At 40.0% G+C, this 19,809-nt stretch overlaps 1 protein-coding gene across 1 annotated transcript; it reads right to left on the bottom strand.

Moving 5' to 3' along the window:
* Positions 1–630: 630 nt before the first annotated feature.
* CDC20B (cell division cycle 20B) lies at positions 631–18,369 on the bottom strand. Its single transcript, XM_077172195.1, is given in 12 exon segments — positions 631–760; positions 3,123–3,178; positions 3,782–3,930; positions 4,879–5,084; positions 5,546–5,616; positions 7,610–7,663; positions 8,510–8,726; positions 10,184–10,280; positions 12,863–12,947; positions 16,790–16,898; positions 17,993–18,072; positions 18,328–18,369. Coding segments are annotated over 12 exon segments (1,296 nt in total).
* Positions 18,370–19,809: the final 1,440 nt, after the last annotated feature.

Here is a 19,809-nt window from a genome sequence, read left to right as displayed (position 1 = left end):
GTGGGTTTAAGGAAAGGAAGCCATTAAAAATCTAGCTAAGACATTTTCCTAATTGTGCTAATTATCATTACCATTATGAAAACAATAAACAATTCTCTGTAAATAATTTCTATTTAATTACATATTTAACATAGAACTCAAGGAGTATTTAGACAGATTCCATACGACAATTTATGTGATACAAAGAACAAGGCAGACCCCTGAACTGGCCTCTGCTCATCATAGTCCTTGAATGATTCAAGGCAATATATATGAATTAGTATGTGGTTACCAGTGGGGATGCTAAGGTAATGTAAAATTTATTGCAAGAATCAAAGATAAAAGCAGGACCTAACACTTTATGCTGGTGCTTTACACAGTTGGATTCCTTCCATGTTTGCTAATATAATTGAAATATACATTACATTATTCTTCAGAGTTAGGATATTTTTCCTTTAGGGTAAGACAAGCTACTAACATTTCACATAATAGACTGATAAGAAAATTTTGTTCTTTTAAATAAATTGTACTGTCCTTTGTCATGCTTTTATTGGAAGGAAGACACATATTTTGAATTATTGAATGGGATGAATACATTAATCACTGGCTTTCAAGAAAAAAAGTCACAAGAATGAGCTCAAATAACTGTTATTAAAAAGCTTTGTTGCTGTGCATGCTCTGCCCAGACCCATGTTGTTTCCACAGACAAGACATCCCATCCTCTGCAACAAAAATGAACCTATTCTGATCTGAGCTCAGGGTTATATATACAAGACTGTCCCTTTGTTACCTATAAAATAAAACATGTACTAAAGAAAAGGAAAGATACATCAGAATTCTACACTGATTATGCCAGTCATTTTCACCACCCACACTATGTTCCATTTTACTGCAGCAGAGAAACATGGTGCATAGGATGTGGGAAGCTATCATCCTCTATTGACTGTTTTCGTATTAATAAGGAGCTGAAGGAAATGTATTCTTAATAGGGAGTAGGCTTTAACTGTCTGCACCACTTTGAGGAGACATTTCTGCCAAAGGAACACATTGAACCTGAACTATTATTGTCCATGCATTCACAATGTCAGTTTCATCTGTGCTTGGTAATGTCTCTCACTGAGCTTTCCCATCTGGCTGCACAGGCCTTGCAGAGAGCTTGCAGCAGCTGATCCAATAATGAGATACTGTCTCCAGCTGCTCAGTTATTACTGCTAAAGAGATCTTTTAACAGTGACTCCACTAAGCCATTTAGTGGAATTATGTTTTGAGTTTGTCTGCAGCTGTAGTAAATCTTGGGAGCTACACGTGGAAAGCAGAAAGCTACCCAGTCTAGCAGCACAAAGAATGTACAAAACTCATTAAACGTGGTTGTAGAAAAATCTCACCCACAATCAGACAGTGAACTTGAACTTAAGGTAGTAGTGCAACTCAATTGAGACTCTTGAGAGCTGCATTTACCTCAGAGACTTCTTGTACCTTTTTAGGGCTATGCCAATGCCAGGAAAAACACGTGAGGTTTTTAGGCACATGGCAGCAAGAGAAATTTGAAGCTTTGTTCCCTGAAGTTACTGGACTTTGTCTTTTCTGGCTGGGTCAGTTACTGACAATCACATTGGTAGGCTAAATCCCCAAGAGAAAAAAAATCTTCTGAGTAGTAGTTTCTAAAGGAGATCATATAAACCACATCCTAAAAGGAAGCACAAAAGTAAGAAGTCATGTGTGACATGCTAAAATGAATGTGAGCGACCTGTGTCCTCCCATCAGTCGTACCTGAGTTCTCCATGGACACAAGAGAATGGCACTCTTGTAGTTCAAGATACTACAAGGACAAACATGTGAGGAACTGTGTAGCCCTGTGATACCTGATGAAAGCCACTGTTGCCAATGCAAAATCTGCCCTTAAATTTTGAAGCTGATAGAGTGGCTCACTGGAAACACTATGGCTAAATGCAAATACCTGCTGTCCTGGTGCTGAGCTACATGAGTTCCTGCTAAACTTTTTTACTTGAATTTCAACACCACTAAATTATTTTAGCAGAGATCAATTTTCTAGCTTTGCTCCTTTTAAAGTTATTAAAATATACAGAATCTTTGTCAATATTTAGGATTGAGATTTTACAATTCAGTGAATTCCTTATGCTGTGTCTGTTCAGTGTCTGTAATGACTTTGAAGGACGATGTTGAGTTGTAATCTTTGGAGGCACCCACAACTATCCATAACACTGATTGAAATTTGATTTACAGTTTAAGTAAAAAAGCAGTGGAGGGCAATAGAGAAAAATCAGACAAGTTGAAATTATTCATTTGCATGGGTTTTGAGTGGAGTTTTCTGGGTTTATTTCATTGTTTCAATGCCATGTTCAGGTCAGGTAATTTTCAAAGCAATTACATATTTTGCCTGCCTATATGTTCTCATTGATCTACAACAACTTTCCTAAGGAGTGGACATTACATCCAAAATTATTCTTTTTCCTTTTTCTTTTCTAGTAAATTATTCTGATAGTTCTATCAGAAGCATCTCAAAAACTGATCCAGTGCTATAAAAAGTTTATTATCTTTCAGTTGTCATTCTGTTCTGAATATGCTAAGTGACAGTCAACCTTAATTACTAAAGTGCTCAACTGCTGCTGATAGGTCTTCATTCTTATCTGGGGTCTTCAGCATTTGCAAGAGGTTTATAAAATGAAATTCAGTTACAGTTTGTCAGATCATTTCTGTGGGTGTAAAACTTATGTGGTTAAAAGTGTCTGAGGTTGACTAAGAACCATCTAAGTCACAATCATCCACCACAACATTTATTCTGATCATATCTTGATACATCCACAATTTTTCTCTCTATTTAATTTCTTATAGTAAGTTATTCATAATCAGGAATCAGTAAGTCTTCATAATCAGGAATATGTCTGTGTAACAATGATCTGGTCTTTTCTGTTCATGAATAACACCAGAGACAAGGAGGCTTAACAAGAAACAACCTCTGCATATGGTGTAGCCCTACAGCACCATGGAACAATACAGAGCTATAAGGAACTCCAGTTTCTCTGTCAGGGTGCAAGGCAAACACTCTGCAACATATTTCTTCACAGCAAAATCCTTCATCATAGCACAGACATGTCTAAATAACACATGGAGATTTGGTTTACGCATCATTTGAAAGCTGATTCAGTATCTTTGCATCATGAGATGCAGAATCATCTATCTATTTATTTAGAAGGGCCATTTACTTGTTTTCAACTCTTCAAAGTACAGTTGCTTTATTGTCTTATCTAAACATGGTAACAACCTATTAGTATAAAAAAGCCCTCAAAACCTAGCCATCCTTAGCTAGGTTGTAATAGCTCCAGCAAACCAAGTTATGCTGCTTTACTACAGCTGAGAACCTGTTCCTTTGTCTCCTAATATTCAAACTCCAGAAACAGATGTTTTTACTCTGACTCTTACACCTCTCCTCACCCCAGTGCTCTGGGAATTTTTCTTCCCCTTCATCATTCCCTCTGCATTTAGAGTTTTGGCCAAGACTATTATTGCCAGCAAAGGAAGATGATGAAAAGTGTCTGGCTTCAAGACTATCTCCTTTTCCATCACTTCTGCATGGAAACAGAAGTGGTGAATAAGAAACAACAAACTGCTTCTGAGTCAATCACACACAGTGGTGCTGAGCACAGCACAACTGCACATCCAGAGAAAATCCTGCTGTTCCTCTCACTGCTGAACCACCCTCAAAGTCAGTGGGAGTTTGCCAAATCAGGGCAGCTATACAAAAAGAGCATAGCCTAAGTATGCAGACATTTCATCATTTCACCTGTGAATCTGTAATTGCACTTTGGATGATTTTCTCACAATTCATGTGCCAGACATGCAAAATCCCATCTTTCATTCCACCTCGTGTAGCAAGGACTTTTGACTGCCAAGGACACCAGGTCAGAAAATAAAAAGAGAACAGATGCCAGAATAGATTAGGAGGTCAGATGGAGGAACAGAGGCATTTTAGCTTGGAGTCTAGCTGTTAAAATTAACTACAGCAAGCACCCAGAATGTACACTCAGGGCAGAGTAGGATCCCAAAACTCCAAATGCTGCTTCCCTTGCCCTTGTTTCCTAGCCTACACGGTCCCACATACCCTCATGAAACTACAACTTTTCTGCTTGCCTTTCAGAGGCCACAGATTTACACATCAGTGGCCTAAGCCAAGCCATCACAGAAGTCTAAGCAAAGTGGCCTGCAGGGCTTACAAGAGACCTGGTTTCTCCCAGGGTATTTCCAGGATATGTCCAAGGCCCAGAATCTACCTGAAAAAAACTTCTCAGAGCTCAATTCCACATGTTTCAATAAATTTCCCTGACCCTTTAACCCCATCACTACAGTCCAGCCTCAGATTCTTTTGGGAGAACAAACAGCTTGTATATACTCGACTCTTCTGCCTATTATTAGTATTACCTGACCTATCTCCCACACAGACAGAGACTACATAAAGAATCTTAAATAATTTCATTTAAAATTTCTTTCTTCAGATTATTTGTCACCAACAATGGCATGAAAATATGGTCAGGAGGGCAAAAGCAACCTCATATATCAAATTAATTGCAGCAGAAGTAGTTTTCCAAAACTCCAAAAATCAAAATATCTTGTTTGCAAATTTCTATTACACCACCAAACTTTTCTGTGAAGGTACATAGATAGAAGAAATTGTGATAAACATTATTTCTGTTTGGCAATATATTTACAAAGGCCTATTAATCCAGTATCAAAACCCTAGCAAGCTTATATATGAAGAGAACTGGTTTAAAATTAATTGAATTACAGACAGAGGAAACTAATAGACGTCAGTAAGATAATTTGAGAAATTGCCTGAGCAACATGCCTTCTTCATATACTTTAACTGCTAAGAAAGGAAGGAACTGGTTTTCAGTGTCTGTGACTGCAATTTCACCCCAGGGTTGCTAGGCCAGATATTCAATGTACTACCTCTAGACCAAATTGCCAGCAACAGGTTGGCTAGTGAAAATTTCAAGCTGCTAATGATTTATTTGTTTTGACAAAGAATCCCAACATAGTGCTGAGCAACCTGGACTTCACGGTGATGGGCAAATCCTCGTAGTGTACCACTGCAGACGAGAACAGACAGCATAGGTTTAATGTTAATGGAACATGAAAAGCAACTCTGTCACACCAGTGTTTCTTCAGAAGCAAACCACATCAGAGTGAAGCAGCAGAACAGCAGTGTTTCAGTAAGAGGAAGCACAGAACAGCTACCAAAGCACACCCTGACTGCAGAGGTGACTGACAGCAGGAGGGAGCCCAGCAGCTGCCCCATTCCTGCTGGATGGAACACCTGCTGACTCTCAGGTTTCTTTTCCACAAGCACTAATCTACATTCTGTTCAACTGCTGAGCCATTTAATGTAAACTATTGCCTGTTCTTCATGAAAAACCCTTTCACTAGGTGATTTTTGCCAAAGCCAGGTGTGACTCCACGCCCAACTGAGAGGCAGTGTAAAACTGCATTGTTCTGCTAAAGGGCTTTCTGGCAAGTCACCTGTATTCTTTGGTTCTGTCCCTTCCCTTGCCTTGTTTCTCCCTCCCACTCCAAGGCTTTAGAAAAATCTGCACAGCTTGACACTGCTGCACCAGCTGCTTGCTAGGAAATGGATTCACAGTTCCACAATATCATCAGTCTAATACTCTGTTCCAGTATCATCAGTCTACCAAAGGCAGGAAGGAATATCCTGCCTGGATGCACTGCTACTGATGAAGTTTAGCTCCTAGATATGGCTTTTGCGCATTAATATGGGAGTTGAACTGAAAATACCTTGCAATACATTTTGCTATTTTTTATGAATATTACTTACATTAATCCTATAGCAAATCAGAGATTCCTGCTGAAATTCACACTTAAAACTAGTATGACACTGAAATAAAATCAGCAAGTTCAATACAATCCTTCTGGGTATCTGAGAAACAGGTATCTGACATTATTGCAATAGATTTATTTAAGGATTTTAATTATATTAAATAAGGGTTAGTAACTGGAGATTTTCCCTCAATGACTCCTAAAGATTTTTCAGATACATATTGAGTTACTAAGAAGCACTAAAAATGCGCACACAAACCTGACTTACTGAAAGAAATGTCCTTGTGTTGTGCTTGTGTAATGGACTTTATGGTACTGAAATTTATTTACAGATTCATGATGATATGCTGTTGGACTATTTTTAACCACAACAATTACAATGTAATACCAAAGTCAATTGATACTTTGGAAACTTCCACAGTGAAGTTTAGTGTAAGAATGCTGCTCTAATTTTAGTAACAATTAATATTAACTCCATGTATTTTTTTTCTCCTTGTGCAGTTATTTTAACTCTGCTAATTAGAATTATCCTGATAACTCCTGATATTAGAATTATCTGGTTAATTTCAAACCTAGTAAAAGAAAACCTAATGCATCAACTGTAACTGTAGTTCACAGGTTCACACTGAATTTTGTCACCAATTTCTGCTCCGAAGTTCCTGTTGTTTTCACTGCTTTGGCCAGGAGGAAATGTGAACCCAAACTATTTCTTACTGCAGTGAGGTTATGCCGCTTGGCACTGGCAGGATGTTACACCTGCATCCTTGTAACCTAACCCGTACAGCATAATTGCAACTGCAGTTTATTAACTGTTTGTTCAGCTGGTATGCCTGTACCTCCTTGCACCTCCACCTTGCAGACCTCATACAATCACAACCAGGACATCTTGTGAAACCAAAAATAAATCTACCACTGCTGCTCTTATCAAGAGATAATAGTTTCATTGTGAGTTAACAATAAAGTCAGCCTACCCTTTCTATTATCTTTCTATTTAAGTAAAACAGAACACTAACATATGATTTTAAAATCACAGAAGCATTCATCATGCACATCTCCTCAGCCCCTTCATGTGTGAGTCAAAGATCTGAAACAGAAAGTGGGATGGAAAAAAACCACAAGAATACATCTGATCTTTGTCATCTGAGCCCACATACTGAAATGATACCTAAATGCAAAATATTCACCTGCTACTAAAAATACACCCTTGACAATGCAAAGGTCAACCACTCCATCCCTTCTTGGGTTGCAGATAGCAATGAGCTGGCCTTTCTTTGCAGATACACAGCTGGAGAGGTGTGCAACTCCTAACAGCTGTGCTCTGCTGTGCATTTGGGAAGACAGATGGAGTCTTGATATCAATGGTGGGGCCATCTAAGTTACACACTGTTTCCCCAGCACAGGGCAGGCCATGATATTTGAAGTTCAGACCCACTGGAGACAAAATTATTTCAAGCTCAGGCTTTGCACAAAGCCAGTCACAGTCTCCAAAGCATAGTGAAATTCTGCAAGTGGTGACAGATTTTTGGAAGGAGAGTAAGAAACAGAGACTGCAGAAACAGGTTAAATCCTCTTTGGCTGCTTTCCTGTCATACAATAAATCTACTACTGATTTCTGAGATGGGGGGAGAGATGGGGGAAGAGGTAAATCATATTTGAACAAAGCCAAGAAAATCAGCTAAAATGAATGGGTCATTTGCCTGAGTAAAAGCAGCAGGGCTCTTTCTGGGAATAGACTTTACTACTCACCTGCTCAGAATACAATGATTCCAGCCTCAATTACAGACAGGTGGCCAAACATATTTCTCAGCCTCTTTCTGGTTTCAATGTTCCACAACTGCCAATCCAAAACAAACAAGAAATAAAAATTTGACAGCAGGAAGAAAGAAAAATTTGTTCCCTTCATTTGTTAACAATTTTGGCCACTCCCCAGTTCTGAATTGACAGAAGGAAAACTTCAAGCTCATTTATTTCACAAGTAAGACCATGAGTACTTCCAAATTTCAATACCTTTATCAGTGATGCAGAAGTCAGACTGAATTGGAGGGGTACCTACCTGTGAGTTTAAAGCTATTTATTTACATGTCAGTCTTTGTGAGTTCATACATGGAAGCACTGTACTTCATGACTGCAGCAGGTAGGGCCAGTACTTATCTTAGCATCTCAGCTACAGTCACACAAAATCCTCTTGTTAGTAGTAGTGTCACATAACAGTAGGTACAGATAAATGTGTATAATCAGATTGAAGTCAAATTCTCAAATGTGAACCTATAAGGAGTGTTTTGAATTGAACTGTAAAGACATTGACTGCTAGAGTGATCTTAGCAAAAGACATACAAGAAAAACATAGCCTGTGCTAAACAAAATAATTTAATGAGTTCCTCTTACTGATGGAAGAATAATCTGACTGTCACTGGAAAACTGAATCATTAATTCAGCCATCAGCTTTTTTGTTTTAGGAGCTTCATTGCATGCAGCTAATTCTGGATGTCACTAGGTCTGGATGTTCAGTAAGGTAGATTATGATACTGGGAAGTGCTACATATGTTTTCAGCAGAGTTCTTCTGTAGTCTAGTAAACCTTTTCCATTTGTTTCCATTAAAAAAAAATCATTATCAAATAGTTTGGTAGTCACTTTAGCTAAAAATGGAGAAAGACCAAAAAAAATTAAGTTATCTAGTACTTGCACTTCTCCATCACTGATCCAAACTGCAAGGCATATTCCTTTTTTTATCCAAGCCAGACATTAAATGTGTTTGGAACTGGAATTCAAATCAGTGCCTTCAACAGCTTTCAAATCAAGAGTTTGTCCATTCCAGATATGTGCAGCAGGTCTTACATTGGCAGCAATGAGATTCTCAAGGCTCCAGCCCAGCATGTTTAGCTCTAGAAGAAAGCTACTAAAAATTACTGCAAAAAAACAGTAATTAACAGATAATTAAGCTGGGGTAAGGGGCAGTATGGTTTGAGGGAGAGAGAAAAACATCTAGAGGGAATTTTTGAGGGAAAAACATCTAGAGAATTCTTCTATGAAGCCTTTACTGTCAAGCATTCCACCTACATGAAGGAGAATATCTCTGACAAGCCCAGGTCTTTGTAAGTCTAATCTCCTCAAATGTGTATGTTTACACGGCAGCATCTGAGTTACAGTTTACCCACTAGAATTTTTTAATCTCTCACCCAGGATTTTACATTGCCAATCACTCACCCTAACTTCTTCCAGCAGAAATGAGGCTCCTTCTCCAACAGATGCAGACCCAAAAACACCCTTGTTCCAAGGTGATTCTTGTGACTGAAAAATACATAAGACAGAGTCTATATGGTATGGTTTATCCACTATCTTTGAGTTAATAATTACATTTACCCTGCAAATGGTAGGGGAAAATTCAAAAAGTTATTAAGGAAACTCTGCTCCTCATCTTCAGGGCTAACTCAGCAAATGGATGGTGGGAGTACTGCTTCCATTGTCCCTGACACTGAGCACATTGTGCTTGCAACTTACAAATCTCTGTAATAATTAGCTCCAGAACACTCTGTTATGTCATGTAGGTCAGCAGCAGATGGTGTACAACATTTAATACCAAACCAGGACATTTTCATTTTGCATGACCCCGAAGCAAAGAATGTGCTACCATAATCCAAGGTCTGGCATCTTTTTTTGGTAATTGAAATTTCTCTGGAGAACAGCTGAATCCATCAACCTGTCTAATTATAGACCTGACTGTTGCAGCAGAAATCATTTCTGTAGACCACTGTTGATAATGTTATCAGTCTTGGGGCATATCTTGTGCATTATCAGTGTATATCATACAGCAAACCGTCATCCTATTCATGGATATGCATGAACACTTGCAAAACTATGTTGAAAAAAACTTTCCAGGGACAATTATAAGCACATATAACGAACATAAATAGTTCATTAGATCTTATGAAGTGCTCAAAATCTTCAGACCTGAGATTTATGTGTGTAACTTTTGAGTGTTTAATTTTTGCTTCTTCTGCAAAAAGACATAAGTGAGAATTTACAAGGTGTCACCCAAACCACAAATGATGTCGCTGCTATCTTCCAAAAAAAGATATTTCAAAGTCCATTCAATGAAACCACTGCTGTGGCTACTGGCTACTAGCCAAGGCTGATTGCTGAAACATTTAACTTAATTTTAAGTGGAGGTAGATCTATTTGATTTGAAAGTTGTATTGAGATCTATAGCTGAAGGAAGCTGTATGAGAGTTATGTCCTGCAGCTTTTCCATTTTATGAGAAGGGGACATATAACCATCTTTCTTGAAACACACAGAAGAATTCACAGTTTGTGAAAAGAAGCAACACATTGGAGGAATTAACTTAATCACTGCACCAGTCAGTAGTATGAAGCCTCACTTCTTGCTCCAAAGGTGTGGATGGCTTCATGGTGGTAACACTCCTAAGCTCATTTTGGGTCCCCTCTTGACATCCTGCATTTGAAGATTGATCACACACAAATCAGTAACACAAAAAAACACCACCATTTTTTCTAAGGCCTATGCCTTTCACATTCTCATTCCTTTCACACAGCTCAGAGGAGGCTTGAAGGACCTAATTTATCCTGGTTAGGCTCAAAACAATAGACACACTAGACTAGGTAGAGGCCACATTTCAACAGCTTTTTGAAACCTCCATGCGTTCAGCCAGGTAGAACTGAGAATAGGCTCCACTGTATTTTGTTTAATGATTAATATAAAATATGGTGGTTTTTCTCGTTTTTTGCCTTTTGCAGAATTTGCTAGCAGCAGATTTGTTCCTGTGTGCTCTCCTGCTCCGAAATACAGTAATTAATTCTTTTACTCGCTGAGGTTTATTTCCCACAAATGTCTGTCCCACCGACACCTAACCACAGGAAAAGGTTTTTAAAGCAAACGCCCTTTGATCACACCACACTGAGCTCATGACAGCATGGTAACGAGAAACAAAAGCCAATACAGGTGTGAGAAAGAAGAGTCATCTTTTGTGGTCACTGTCTACATTAGGCTGCAAAGATTCCTCAGCACTATGAAAAAAAGCCAGATCGTTAGTGTTTTGAATGATTTAATACTAGGTTTTTATGCATAAGAAATTACATTGCTATAGTGCATAGAGCAAAAAGCTGAAGACCCACATTTTTAAAATTTTCTCTGTATTTTAATTTCCTTCTTCAAATTATTCCCCAGAGAGTAGTAATTACAATGACTCTTAAAAGTTTCAAGGGCAGAATATGATATTTATCTCTACAACTAACCTCTTTGGTTCAAAAAAAGAATTCATCACTGATAAAATGTTTGTACTCTGTAAATGTACACATACACATCCTTCATAAAATTTCAATGACAGTTGTGGAAAACTTACATCATAAATCCATTCCATACACTGTCCTTAACCTTATCCCCTATTCCAAAATTCAGTTGGACAGACAGCAATTGTTTCTCCTCTTAGTTGTAGTATTCCTTCTTTGTAAAGATGAGCAACTAGATTACAGCAGTTTCCTTCTGTGTCTAAAATTCTCTGGAGTTAATTAAGAAGGTTTTGCAGGAATGACCTCAGGTCTGTGCAATGGGACTTGTAGCACTGCATTCTAACCCTAAAAAGGTCTAACATTACCGAAATGAAACTTTGCAGTACAGAAAAAACTATATTTCTAATATCTAGATTATTTTATTACTTTTGAAAAAAATTTCAAAGGCTTTCTGAATCCCAACAAGTAAAATAATTCATAAAATTTAGGGCACTTAATTGTAATATTCAATGAATAATAACATTTCTGAAAGTCTGTATATAATTTTCTTCTGTTGTGTTGGTAGCTGGTAATACACAATGAGACATCTCAAACTCATTTCAGGATTCTCTTCTCTTGTGAGTAATTCATCTACCCCAAATCATACTGTTTACCCTTTCAGCTTTAACCACCTACTTCATGGGTACATTAATATGCACAACAGGCATGTTAATATGCATAACAGGCATATGTTAACAGGCATTTCTTAGTGGAAATTAAATTTCATTGTGCCATTTTGTTATTTTGCCTGGATAGTAGTGAATATCACTGACTTTTGATAAGATTTTGGCACTCACATGGCTGTGTCAATTCTCAAAATGAGACTCAGGAAGTGATAAGTAGTCAGTACTGTCCCGTCAAACTACTCAATTAACAAGTAGGTGGGTGGCATCAAACCTGGTATTCTTAAAGCCTATATTCATCTGTCATCAAGGGAAAAAAACACTGGGATTTTCCCCTGTACTGTTGCTATTAACTGCTCTGAAATGAGGCTTATTTGCACTGAGGAAAGCAAGGAAAGAAAATACAAATCTATCACATAAACCCCAATTTCTTCTACAAGGGTTGAAATCCAGATTCATAAAGAGAAATAGCCAGAGCACCAAAACAAATCATCTGTCCAAGACAGAAGACACCAAAATATTAGTCTGATATTCAATGAACTGTATCACACTCAAATAAGTATGGGAATACCTGTATAATTTCTTTTCAGATTCCCCCTGTTTTCAAATCACTTGATCATTCACACCCCCTAATTCCCAGTCATTCATAGGACATTTTATGTAGTAAATCACCAACTCCACCACAGATGAAACCACTGCTAGGGAAAGTTTGGCCTTTCCCTGCAGGCAAGAGCAACAAAACTCCACTACCTCTGCATGCCCTGATCTCATGTACTCCGCAGTCCATATAACATACATCCCCTGCCCCTTCCACAGCACAACCCTATACTGCTTGATGTGTTCTGAAACAGAAAAGCTAAAGGAAATTAATGTTTTAGGACCACCAGTGTATCAGATGGGGGCCAAAGGAGGGCCAGGTAAAAAGCTAGGGGTTAACCACACTGAAAAAGCTGGAATACTGTGTTCAGAGTTTGTGAGAACTCTAGAATAGCTGTGGGCAGGTAGCTCTCAGCCACTTTGTATTACTCTGTTGCACTTACTGGAAGAGGTAGATGCACTTGCTTTTCCAGTGTAGATGCAGACTGTACTATCTTGTTGTTCAATGTGCCAGAAAATTGGAAGGTACCTTTCCAGATGCAACTAGTATTTTCCCAGACCTACACATCACCACTTTCTGCAATGCTATATCCAACCTCTGGGACCATTGGAAGCTAAGCTGAAGTGAAAACTTGCCTGAATTAAGAAGTCAGTTGAAAAACATATTTAAATATTGTGGACAACACCAATCCCATCAAAGGACTCAATAGTCATTACATAAAAGCCTCAAAACAGCCTGTCTCTGGGATGGGAAATGAATAACAAATACAGAATATCATGTTCAAATCATATTGCTCTAACCTGAGAGACTCGAGACATTTTTCCTTCCATAAAACATGGTTTCACTGTTAATGATCACACACACTTTAACAAAGCTCTGTGAAGAAGGCCACCTTAGCAGTGGAAGAAGGTCCAAACCTGGAGTTACTGCCTGGGTCACCTGTCAAACCTTAGTGACCTCTTGTCCTCTTCTGAACTGGCATTTGGGCTACTGTTATGAGCTTGCAATGACATTTCCTGGATGCTGTCAATAAATCTGCCCGTGAGGGAAGAGCAGTTCTGTGGTGCACACACTGCAGGGCCATTGATTACAGCATCACACCCCCTGGATGTCAGAGTCCTCCCTCAAACCAGGCTCACAGACACTCGACTCCATGATCCCATTCCCTAAACCAGTGCTACAATATAAAGTGGAAAATAGCTACAAGGTATCCCTGAGGAATAGGATCTGAAAAATTACATTAACATTTCCTTGGGTATGAAAGAAAGAGATGATGCAGCAAAAATAAGGAAAGAGACATCTGAATCATTATGTCTTTAACCAAGATTCAAAGACTCAGATCAGCTCACACAGACAGGAATATCTTCATCCTAGTTCATTACAATTCCTAGTAATATGTATTTCTTCACAATGGTCACTGAGATGAATCCTCTGATGCCAATTTTCTGTTTGTTCTGTAATTATTTATATACAGTAATGTGGAAATGCAGTGGATATTTTTACCAGCCATTCAAGATCAGTGAATTCTTTCTCTCCAACGTCTGTGAAATCTGCCCTTCCACGCACAGTCTGTGTCACTCATGCTGCAATCATGACAAGAAAAGTCTTAGAAAAACATAACTGGATAACAGAAGTGTTTCTCCTTTATATATTCCAGCTGTTCTACAGCTTTGAGAGGCATATATATGATTTATACAGACAACTTGGCAGAAAGCTAATCACATTACTTGGATATGTGTCTCTCTAAAATTAGTGCAGACATTTCTGTGGAAAATTGATTGTGTATGCAAGGAAGTAATATTCTGTCCCACAGAGAGACCACACACACTCATTGGTATGTGAGAAGATTCTGTTTTCAACAGACTATTCTCAACAGATCCCATTCCTTTATACTAACAGGCTGCACAAAGTAAATAGTCATTTATTACTGTATTTGAGAAGATAAGTAGATTTTCTTATGGATTTAGCCAAGACAGACTTTCAAATGGTTTTAGGAAGAACTTACATTTTGTTCATACCACAACGTATTGCAAAGATGCCCATATCACAATTTAGGAAATGGTTGTAGTCCTGGATCTAGAACTCTGAACATATTTACTCTAACTCAGTTTCTACATGTAAGTCACAATATAAACCTAGGTTTACACAGAATCCACATGAACTTCATGAGGTTCAGTAAGTCCAAGTTCAAGGTGCTGCTCATCGCTCAGGGCAGCCTCCGGTATCAACACAGGCTGGGGGTGAACAGATTGAGAGCAGCCCTGCCCGGAACGATTTGGGGGCATGGATGGATAAAAGCTGGACATGAGCTGGAAATGGGCAGTTATAGCCCAGAAAACCAATTGTATCCTGGGCCACACAAAAACCGTGTGGACAGCAAATTAAGGGAGGTGATTCTGCTTCTCTGTTCCACTCTGGTGAGATCCCACCTCAAATGCTGTGTCCAGCTCTGAGGCCTTCAACACAAGAAAGACCTGCTGGAATGAGTCCAGAGCAGACCCACAAAAGTGATCAGAGGGCTGGAGCACTCTTCTGTGAGGACAGGCTGGGAGAGATGTGGTTGTTCAGCCTGAAGGAGGGACCCTGGGAAGTCCTTATTGAAGCCTTTCAATATTTACAGGGGGCTGATAAGAAGGAGAAGTACACACCTTTTAGCAGGGCGTGTTGTGATGGGACAAGAGGTAATGGTTTTAAATTAAAGGAGGGGAGATTGACACTAGGTAAAAGGAAGAGATTTTTTACAGTGAGGGTGGTGAAGAAGTGCAATATGTTGCCTGAAGAGGTGGTGGATGCCTCATCCTGGAAAACATTCAAGGCCCAGTTGGACAGGGCTCTCAGCATCTTGATCAAGTTGAAAATGTCCCTCATCACTGCAGGTGGTTTGGACTAGATTACATTTAAATGTCCCATCCAACCCAAATAATTTGATTACTCCATTTGAACAGAGCAACATGTACTCATCTTGTAAAAGACATCCATTATAAGAAAAAAATGTTTTCTGTACATAACTTCATGGTAAGAGTTATTATCTCATCAAAAAAGAGCAGTTACATTGAATTTCTCTGTTGGCTAGATTGAACTAAGACTATTAAAACAATTGGGTTTTTTATTTTAAGGGTTCTAAAATTTACTGACTCTCCAATCAGTTGATGGAGGAGAGTGAGAGCAAAGAAAGCATTGTTTCCTCTTGAAAGGAAGAATTTCAAGACTAGTTTGTTTATTAAGAAAATTAAGTGATTGTCCCAAGAATCGTGTTTCCCAGAATCGTACAAAAGCATGTTCTCTTTCCAACATCCAGAGATGTTCAAGAGTATCACTATTACAAAGCATCAGACAACAACCCTAATTAGTCCATCAATGCTGACATCACCTCCTTTTGTTAGAAGTTCAGCTTAGTACCCTCATAGAAACTTCTCAATTATATGAATTAAGGATTACAAAATGCTATAAAAAAGATTTTAGGTATGCTTTTCTGAAGCAAGTTCACTCAATAGTTATGGTCAAAAGAGTAATTGTGTGAAAGCAGCTACTAACCTCTTCATATAACTTTGGAACTGGTGCAATCCATGGAAGGAAAGAACAGGAGAAATTGTAATCACTGACTAAAAATTTTCATCTTAATATTTGAACAGTCACAAGGAGATAGCAGTAAAGTAGAGAAGAGATTTTGAGTGTCATATTATGGTAATAGATTTTCTAATGCAAGTACCAATGCTTCACACAAGAAGTCAATTTTGTACTGAAGAGAAACTTTTTCACTAATGAAGGCAGGTAGCTGAAGTATAGACTTATGGTCCAAAAAGGCATGGATACTGCCTTAAAAAAAAAATTGTGTGCCAGTGTTTACCACAAAGAATAAACTGATAAAATGTACAGCAATAGAAAATAACACTTAAACAGGAAATGTTCTGAAGTCTTTGTTTCACATGTTAAGCAGATTCCTTGTGTTCTTTCAACCTTGATCAAAATCTGACCACCTATTTTCACAACAATATTCTCAGGAAGGTACTTTTTGGTAACTTTTTGGTATTTTTTTCATAGCACCTCATTCTGTCTGCATGATAAAATCAGCAGCTACATCCTGAAGAACTGAAGCAATTATCTTCTACACACACAGTGCTTGTTAAAGCAAGTGGAAAACTGAGTCATTCATGTTCTTCATGGATATTTATTTCAATATATGCTTTCTCTCAGAGGTAACAAACCCATCTTGGGGGCTTCATTAGTTTAGTTTTGATTTTAGTTTACAGGATAATAGCCTAGAGAAAAAGAAGAAAAACTGAATCAAATAAGCAACAAAAAAGTTACTCCCAACTTTTCTCCATCAGACATTTCCTAAATGGACCTTCTCATGTTACTGTTATCCATGTCAATAAGGTAGTACCCTCATAACTGATTCCAGGCCAAAGACAAAGCAAATATCCTGTCTGTGCATTTGAATATGGCATAACTCACCTTTTCTGTTTCAGCTCTCCTGGTATTCCTTCCTTCCAAACCTGTTGCAGCATGACTGCTAGGTAGAGTAGCTTTCGTCATAGATAATTTCTTAGGCATCTGAGGGTTACTGTAAAAACAGTTTTAATGGAAAAAATTCCCTTTAAAAATGTGCATGGGAATATATGTCAAGCACTTTTTAGAATAGCACTGACTGTGTAAGAGAGTACTCAGAAAGCAGATTTGCAGACTAAGTGGGACAGTACCAATACTGACATTTGGAGCAGTCACTCTGCTTTGCTTTTGTTGGTGAGAAAAAGAGATATTTCTACAGCACTATTCATCTTATCCTAAAAGAGATGTCTAAACAAAGTTAGATTGATCATTCCCTTTATAAAGGATGCCTGCTTACTACTGCAGCTCGTGTCTGGCCTTAGGTTTATTGGCTAGTTACAGAAAATCCTGCTTGTTAGAAAATTAGCATCTGATTTCCCAGGACAACACAGGCTTTTAGCACTGCTTGTAGAGGCAGCATGAAGAACTTTCTGCTCTAGAAGACAGAAAGGCTTCAGACTGTTTTAGAGCCAGAGTTTCCTAGACCTGAGCATGCATTACTGAAAAGCTCTGGTATTCTCCTTAGTAGAAAATAGAATTACACTTTCTGACCATACTCACAGGAACATATCCAGAGCACATAGGAGCATCTTTTATTCCTTTTCTAAATATTTCGATATGATAATCAAGGAGTGAACCATGTAAAGTTCATCTTCCCGGAAGCCCATTGTGGACATGCAGCATGCAAACCCTTCCCCACTCTCCCCAGGCGCTGCTGGAAGCAGCAGTCAGCACTCAGAGCTCATTCGATGTTCCGTCAGCTCCCTCTGTTGCTGACGGGGAGAAACAGCCTCCCCTGGAATCGTCTGGCCTCCAGACCGACTCAGAGCGCTGAAGTTTGATCTGCGCTCTGAATGGCCCCCCAGTAGATCCCTTCTAGGGTGAGTAGAGTGACCCCTGGGCAGTGTCCCTTTGTCAATTCATGGAGCCTTAGGCTTTTGGGAGGAAACAACCACGCGAGGCCAGCTCCTCCTGCCGTGGGTGCACACCCCGCCAAAGCCAGGCCTCCCTCCAGACTGGTCTGCAGCTATGGCTGCGCCTGCAGGAGCTGCACACACGGTAAAGGAGAAGCAAAGGAAGCAAACGAGAGGCCTGTATGAGCTCTCCTACCCTTCTGTCAGTCGTTGATAGCTTTTCCAGATGTGAAGGTGCTGGTAAAGACCCTGTGGCCTCTTGCAGTCCAATGGAACCTAAATCCATTCCTGTGTGTCCCACATCACAGCAAAAAAAGGCTCATGTGCCAAAGACACTTCTTGGCTAGGGATAAGACCAGTTTTTTCCTCTTTCCTTTCATCCTTTCACCCCACTCAGTGTCAGCTGTCTGTACGGCCTGCTGCCCTAAGCTGCCTGCACACTGGGAATGGGAATTGTGGGTACAGCTTTCCTTTCACAACAGCAGCATGCTCCTGTGAGAAAATCACAGAATTAATTAGGTTGGAAAAGACCTCTGAGATCATCAAGTCCAGCCTATAACCTAACACCACCATGTCAATAGACCATGGCACTAAGTGCCATGCCTAGTGTTTCTTTAAACACTTCCAGGGACAGTGCCCCCACCACTTCCCTAGGCAGTCCATTCCAATGTCTAATCACCCTTTTTGTGAAGAAATTCCTTCTAATATCCAACCTAAACCTAATGGCTTGAGGCAGTTTCCTCCTGGCCCGACACTGGTGTCTGGAAGAAGAGACTGACCCCCACCTGGCCACAGCCTCCTTTCAGGCAGCTGTAGAGAGTGATAAGGTCACCCCTGAGCCTCCTTTTCTCCGGGATAAACACCCCCAGCTGCTCCTCAGGATGCTGCTCCTCACAGGACTTGTGCAGCTTCACCAGCTTTGCTACCCTCCTCTGGACTTGCTCCAGCACTTCGGTGTAAATTTAAGAATCGAGGGGATGCCGTCCTGGCGCTTGCTGTGCCTGGGCAGCCCGCGCAGGCTGCTGCAGCTCTGCCCTGCCGCAGCCCCGGCAGCGGGAGACGGGAGCACCGGCACTCACCTCGCACAAATTCCCCGCCGGAGGATTTCCTCCTCCCTCTGCCCGGGCGCGTTTCCCTGCGCGCTGCCCCGCGCCCTGCCCGCGCTCCCGCCGCTCGCACCGAGCGCTTCCCGGAGCGCCCTGCCCGCCCGCTCCCAGCTGCCGCCTGCCCACGCCGCAGGACACCGAGAGCCCACATCAGCCAAGGCTTCATGTCAGCCTGCTCTTAGGTCGCGCTGGTTTTGGTCCTGCCGTGCCCGTGCCTAAGAGCAGCAGCCGCGGATGCTGGGCTGGGCACGGCTCCGGCAGGCGGTCAAACGCGCCAAGAAAGAGCGAGCAGACGGGGGAAAATAGTGCAAAACGAGCGCTTCTGTTCAGATATGTACAGCTGAATCAAGGCCGGCGCAGGAAGCCTGTGGCAGGGAAGAAAAAAAAAAAAAAAACCACAATAAAAAACCAAAAACAAAACAACACAAAAAACCTACATTTGTGTCGCTCATGCACTAAAGCTACATCGCTGGCTTCAGCCAGCACCTTCAGCCACATAGCAACGTAGGTTTAGGGGTCTGGTGGCTCCTGAGAGAGGCACTGGTTGTCTGCCTGGAACCAGACAGGTTCTCTGACCTCCACCCGTGAAAGAGGACTTAGAGCTCTTCTGATTCCTGAACCTTCTCACTACCACTGCAGCTTATTCATGTCATTATTTTTAATGTTATCTTGTATTTTTAATATATTAAGGGATACTAAGTAAAAATTAAATTGGTCTTTTTATTTGCACTTGTGCAAATTCATTCATAGAGCAATTTGAGTCAGAAAACCATAAAATCTGAAAAACTATTAAAATGTAAGAGTCCAGACAATATTAAACAACATATTTTGGGTTTCAGACAGATTTTGAGCAAGGTTTTAGTTGAGAGTAACAAAAGGAGACACAGTTAATATAATGGCCTTCTGG

This window comes from Agelaius phoeniceus, chromosome Z, assembly GCF_051311805.1.
Source record: "Agelaius phoeniceus isolate bAgePho1 chromosome Z, bAgePho1.hap1, whole genome shotgun sequence".
Classification (NCBI taxonomy): domain Eukaryota; kingdom Metazoa; phylum Chordata; class Aves; order Passeriformes; family Icteridae; genus Agelaius; species Agelaius phoeniceus.
The sequence above is the reverse complement of the archived record's forward strand: the minus strand, read 5'-3'. Positions and strand labels throughout refer to the sequence as shown.